General features: G+C 40.1%; 1 protein-coding gene across 1 annotated transcript; it reads right to left on the bottom strand.

The window, feature by feature from the left end:
• Positions 1 to 2,264: 2,264 nt before the first annotated feature.
• tcea2 (transcription elongation factor A (SII), 2) lies at positions 2,265 to 6,209 on the bottom strand. Its single transcript, XM_042492122.1, is given in 11 exon segments — positions 2,265 to 2,363; positions 2,453 to 2,599; positions 2,804 to 2,958; positions 3,295 to 3,351; positions 3,704 to 3,772; positions 3,775 to 3,849; positions 3,852 to 3,862; positions 4,011 to 4,104; positions 4,313 to 4,418; positions 4,987 to 5,049; positions 5,852 to 6,209. Coding segments are annotated over 11 exon segments (930 nt in total). The 5' UTR covers positions 5,921 to 6,209; the 3' UTR covers positions 2,265 to 2,279.
• Between the last annotated feature and the right edge of the window lie 469 nt (positions 6,210 to 6,678).

The following is a 6,678-nucleotide window of genomic DNA, read 5'->3' as shown; positions in this document are numbered from 1 at the left end:
AATGTTCTTGTCTCTGTTTTTTAAAACGCTTTTTATTTGCTTTTTTTGAGGAAATTTTCTTGTAACGTTTTTATTAATTTTGCTCTTTTTTGGGGCCATTTCTTTTTAAGTTGCTCAGTGCTTTCTTGCCATGTTTCTGAAAGAAATCAAACCTATTTGCTCAGGTTTTAAAGGGGTTAATACACCAGATGATAAACTTTATTGTTTTAAGTACATACAAAAAACCCACAAACGATCCATTATCTATGAATGTGAAAGAATTATGTCCAAGACATGTCCTCTAAGACAAATAATTAAGATATATTGCTTACTAATGAAACCCAACAAGCCAGAAAGAAAAGAAACTTCAGTTATTGTGTTTTTGATCCAAGAGCAACTTTATTAGAAATGTTAAAGGCAAAATATTGTGGCAGCACAACATGGCAAAGAAAGGCACATCTGCTGTTTCCACAAGGCCTTAATGTGATTTCAATCCGTCTCAAAGCAAAAAAAATACTCTTCAGTGCTCCGTACAAAACAAAAGAAACTTATAGACAACATGAAACTCGCATAATTTTCTCCAAATATTTTACAGCTTTTACTTTATATATATATATATATATATATATATATATATATATATATATAGTGAAAAAATATACAAAACAAAAAACTAGATTTTTTAAATCAAAATTCAATTTACTTTAGTCAGTTTGCTTCATGATAGAATAACACACACACACGCGCACACACACGCACACACACACACACACACACACACACGTCACTCTTCAACAGAACTGAAAGAAAAACAGAAACATGGCGATTAAAGATTCATCAATGAAAACTCACACAACAATTTAAGAATGTGCGTCATTTTTGTCAGAATCTCCTAAAATTTTGTCCAAACTTTTAAACGTTTGAAAGATTTCCGAGGTCAAAGAGGTCAAAAAACGTAATTTTTATTTCCTAAACTGAATTATTTTGTTTGAAAATGTCGGAGAGCGCCCTGCCATGTTTTACATTCTCAGCGCGCTGAAACAAAAACACACACAAACCATCGGCTTCTCAAATTAGTGGCTTCACCTTGACCCAGAGCCAGGAGCCAAATACGGGGGAGGGAGGGAGGGAGGGGAGGGGGAAAACGACAGCAGGAGGGGGGAGTATGAATGTGGAGAGGAAAGGTGAGGAGTGAGACGGGGGGAGGGAGGAGGGTGAAAAGGGCAGCGGGAAGGGAGGAGGTGTAAACAAGAGGAGGGGGAGGGAGGGTGAAATCTGAGGAAGGAGGGAGAAGAAAAGAGGGGAAGAAGTGAAGAAGGAAAAAAGAAAATAAAACAGAAAAAGCTGTGAAAGGAGAGAAGCAGGTGGGAGAGAAGAGGACATGAAAAGGTGAACGAAGCAGCTGCACTGCAGGAGAAATAAAGCGTCTGGTCTCTGCTGCCATCTCGTGGTGAAAGTCTGTTATTGACATTCAGCGCCATTATTTTAACCCTTAAAGCCCTGTTGAAATATGAAGCTCTTTAACTCTTGTAGCCTCGTGCACGTCTACCTCAGTAATCATTTCCTGTGTATCCCAGAGTGCCTTTCAACATAAAAGTGTTGAACTTTTGATTAAGAAAGTTCACATTTTATTTAATAGATGTGTTTAGACAGCAACCTGTATACCCTTATTCTATAGATTGAGTTTATTTTACTTTTTTAATTTGATATATTTCGGGACGTTATTATATTTGTAGGTCCATTTGATTTGTTACAGGTTTGAAAGATTCTGTTGTTTTATTCGTTTTTTTTCGGTTCTTTATACGGCTAATCTCATTGAGACACGTGTCTAGTTCTTACAACATACAGCATCTTTTTATTTCTTTTACCTATTTTTTTTTTAATTTTTTTTATTTGTGGTTTTATTGCGTCTGTTGTTGTTTTCTGTCTGTTTCTTTGTATAATTTTATATTGACATTTTATGTCTTGCATCACACATTATTTGTTCCCTGGTTGTAATTTGTTCCTGCCTCGGCTACTTTAATCCACTGTTGTATCGCCATCTACTGCGAGGCAAAGTAACACGAGTACAGTAGGTCTAGAAAAAAGTATTTATATTTACGTAGTTAATTTTTTAAAATTTGTTGTCATGTCTGATGTTTGTTGTCAAATGAACTCTGTAGATGGACTGCTTGATGAGTATCAGTGATTTACTGAAACAGCATTGTATACGAATTATTCTGTCCAAAAGTCCATATAAGCCGTCTCCGCTGTATTTAATATAAAATATATAAAAAATATTTATTTATAAAAACATTTATTTATTTTTTTACCTTCCATCGGTGGCCGCAGCTGTTACACACCACGAAGGTGGTCATGGGCTCATCGGCACTGCGGATCTGCACCTGCAACACACCAAACATGATGCATTCACATCGAAACACACACACGCTTCTGTGTGTGTGTGTGTGTGTGTGTGTGTGTGTGTGTGTACCTGTGTGTACGAGCAGCTCTTTCCGTGACACTTGTTGCAGATGAACATGTCCGTCTCGGTTCCTCCGACCTTCGACAGCTGATGCTCTCTGATGGACTCTTTAGTCAGAGCCTCTCTCATCTGCTTCAGCTCTGCACTCGCCATCTCCTGCGCACACACACACACACACACACACACACACACACACACACACACACACACACACACACACACACACACACACACACACACACACACACACACACACACACACACACACACACACACACACACACACACACACACACACACGTCAAACTCTAAATCAGGCCCTTTGGCTCAAACAGCCTCTTAACTCTCATCATGCCTGACCTCAGCGGTCATGGAGGCGATGCGTTGAGCAGAGATGTTTCCACAGAGGACGTTGCGGCGCAGTTCAGGATTCTTCTGGTCCTTGAGGTTGGAGATTCGGCTTCGTAGACGAGTTTTATATTTTATATCCGTCGACTTAAACTCCTGGAAGATCTGTGGGCGCGACGAGCAGTCAAGGGCTGAAACCCACTATGGATGACGACACATACAGAATCCAACATTCATAACATCAGGAGACGGAAAGCTTTTAATCTGAGTGTCGTTTGTACGTTGATGTGAATGAGGTGAACAAGATGTCGAACCAGAACGCAGACGGAGTCACACTGTGTTGATCTAAAGGAGCGAAACACGCCCTGTCGGCAAACTCAGATTAAGATCTTTCATTCAGGTGTGAAATCCTGTCGTGTTTGTTCACGTGTGTGTTTGTTCACGTGTGTGTGTGTGTGTGTGTGTGTGTGTGGTTAAAGCTGTTGATGACAGAAAAGGATATCCTCTTTCAATTTGTGCCGCGAGGTGCTCACAGTCGACTCCGATGCTTTTGTGGTCGTCTGGAAAACACACAAACGTTTGTTTAGCTTTCTGCAAATTAAACGCTTTATATCGTGTGAGATTCCACCTCTTCGATTCTCATCATGACGAGTTTAAGAAGAGAAATTTTAAGATTTTACAGTGCACTTAAAAAAAAAAAATAAATAAAATTCTACATCCTGTGTTTGAGCATTATTAAGACTTTTGAAAAATATATTTAAGCCATTTTAATACCAATTAAGGCTTTATTTTTAGATTAATTTAATCATTTTAAGATTTTTTAAAAGGTTTTCACGCTCTCAGTGTATGTTTGAGCCGCCACAGTCAGTGACTTTGAGCAGACAGTTTATTTTTTAAAGAGTATTTTCTCACCATCAGTCTGCAGCGCGGCTACCAGCAGCTCTCGGCACTTGTTCCGCACGCTGTCGGTGGTGACGGGGGGGGGGGGAAGGAAGTGACCCGAGGGGGGAGGGTCGCGGTGGTGAGGGAGGTGGGCGTGGTGGGCGTGGTGGGGGCGTCGCGGACTTCTTACTGCCGAGTAAGAGAAGGAAAAACATGAAAAAGTTAGTTTTGGAGTGAGACAAATGCGACAAAATTCCACTTTAAATCCTCTTCTGTCAATAAAAGCGCCGTGACGTGAGAAAAACAAACTTTCACAAACCGTCACCGTGCGACAGACCTTTTCTCGCTGCTGCCCGAGTCCTTGGAGGTGGACGATGACCTCACCGGAGAGGCCTCCTTCTTCTTCTCCTCCGACTTCCCCTCTGAACCGTCTGCAGACACAAAACACGATGAGCTCGAGCCGAAAAGACTCATCTGTGGCTCACAGTATGATGACGCCACCGGCTGATTCACGAACATGTTGATAAATGAGTTGTTCTAACGCGTGAGGAGCCGAACTTTCTCCTGACGGTCGTGAGCTGAGACTCGAATGAGTCCGTTTCTCATGGAGGCAGAAGAACAGCTCAGACGAGGACTCACCCAGCAGTTTCTTCCAGGACTTGATGAGAGCTTTGGCCAGAGTCTGAACTTCTTCATCTGAGCTGTGTTTCCTCACCGCGTTCACCGACATCCCGACTCTGGTCGACTGAGCAGGAGGGACGAATAAAAACCACGAAAAACTGGTATGAGGTTCATGAGTTCCTCTTTAAAAATTTAAACTTCACCTGAAAGAAATTTTCATCCCCAAGAAATCAAAAACTTGAACTTTAGAGTTTGTTTTCATGTATTTGGTGGAGGTTGTGACCAAAACAAAAAAATCTGTTTTATTTTAATGATTGCCGATAAATGAATTAAAAAGTTTGCATATTGTCTGCAAAACATGCAAACAAATGTCAGCATGGGAGGACCTGCTACTCTAAAACCTCAGGGAGATATTTTGATTTATTCATTTTTTATTGGAATTTTCATTGAACTTTATTTTAAAAAATGTTTCTGGGAATTTTACACATATGCAAAAAGACATTTAAACAAAGTTCTGTGTCAGAGTTTTCTTATATTCCAAATCCTACATTTCGACAAATATTTTCATTGTTTTTGTAAATGCATATCGGTTCCAAATATCAGTTATCGCTGGCATTAAGTACTATTAAGCGGTATGTGTACTGGCCCTGAATACTGGTCAAACCCTGATGCAGAGGGACAGAGTTTATTACCTGCAGGGTTTCCAGAGACATCTTGATGTTCTTGAGTTCCCGCAGCAGGTCCAGAGCTCCGTCCTGCACACAGAACAACAGGCGAACCTTCACATCACCGTCTCACCCAGAACGCCTCGCTGGTCATATTTTAATATTCAGTGCAGAAAAAGGTAAATAGTTATCAGCAAATGAAGGGAACTTTTTAGTGAGATAACTTTTTAATTTTTTTTTATTTTGCAACGAAAGAAGTGACTTAAAAATTAGCAGGAAATTCGTAAAAAGTAAAAAAAGTACCTGAAAATTGAAAATTAAAAAAAGAAAAAAGGAAGTTAAACAGGGCAAATAACACAAAGAAAAAAGTGCTTGAAATTACATTATTTTGTAACATGTTTTTAAACATGCAATTGTTATAATTATAAATATAGTTTTTTTTCTAGCAATTTGTCGAACATTTCTCCTCAAGTTGCTCACTGTCTGTTTTCCCATTTATTAAAAATTAAAAAGAAATTTGCAAGTGAAAAGGTTTAAATACCTAAAGCGTTTGAAAGCAGCACAACAAAGTGATGTCCAGGCTTCAAAGGGTTAACAAACTCTGCAGTGAGCTGACAAGATAATGAATTCAAGGTGCGGCTGATTTAATTGGCAGCTTCTTGACCAATAGCTGCACTGATTTACTGCCAAACTTTTTTTTTTCCTTCAAAAATCTCCCAAACCAGCAGCATCGGGATTTTTTCTGCGCGACATTAGAGCAGAAAAGTGGAAATGTTCGCGCAGAGTTTAAACGCAGCGGGTTTCCAGAAATTTCCCTCTCTCAGCAGTTAAAGGCACAGCTCATCACCTGATCGCGCGCTTTGTGCGGATGCAGCAACTGTGTCGCGCTCACCGTGTTTTTCTTGTGCACCATTTTATCCAGCTTTTTGGCGATGCGCTCCACTTCCTGGTTCTTCGGCATGTTGCGCGGCTTTCTGTCCGTCACTTGTCCTCCTCCGCGCGGTGTGAACCCCCCATGGATGGAGGAAAAACTCTGCCCGTGTCACTCTGTCCTTGTCTTTACGCAGTCTGTCTGTCTCCTTCTCTGCCGGCTGCTGCCTCCCTCTCGCCTGTTGTTGTGTGTCACTGGGGGACGCTGGGAGATGTAGTTTTTTTTAAACCCCAAATTGCAGCCTGGGACAACTTTGGACAACTTTTAAAGGAGACTCAGCAGTCCTGCAGACAGAGGACACCTGTTGGGGAGACATCTGATTTCCAGGTGAGCACCTCATTCATCGTTAAAAGCGATGACTGGAAAAATGAATCTGCCATATTATTGGACAGAATTTGTGGAGGGATTATTGGAGGCTGTTGCATCAGGATCCTGTTTGTTTGTTTGTTTTTTTAACTCTTTGACACCTGGATCTGGACTTTCTTGCCCCTTTCATTGACACCATTAAACCTCTGAAACCTGAGTGAATTTTAAGACCACTTGAAGGTGACACAGAAGTGACCTGACAGTTAGCTTTGGGGTAATTATTAGATATTATTACAAAAAAGAAAAGCTACATGTATAATTCTTATAATTATATTATCATTTTCTCTCTTTTTTAAACTTTGCTTTTATTTATTATTTATTTTATTTTTGTTTATTTAAAGGTAATTTACATTTCTTTTTAAGCTGCTCGGTGGCTTCTCGCCATGTGTTTTTAAAAAAAGAAATGTGCTCAGGTTTTAAAG

This window comes from Plectropomus leopardus, chromosome 8 (genome assembly GCF_008729295.1).
Source record: "Plectropomus leopardus isolate mb chromosome 8, YSFRI_Pleo_2.0, whole genome shotgun sequence".
In the NCBI taxonomy this organism is placed as follows: domain Eukaryota; kingdom Metazoa; phylum Chordata; class Actinopteri; order Perciformes; family Serranidae; genus Plectropomus; species Plectropomus leopardus.
Note: the sequence above shows the minus strand (reverse complement) of the source record. Positions and strands in the feature narration are given on the sequence as shown.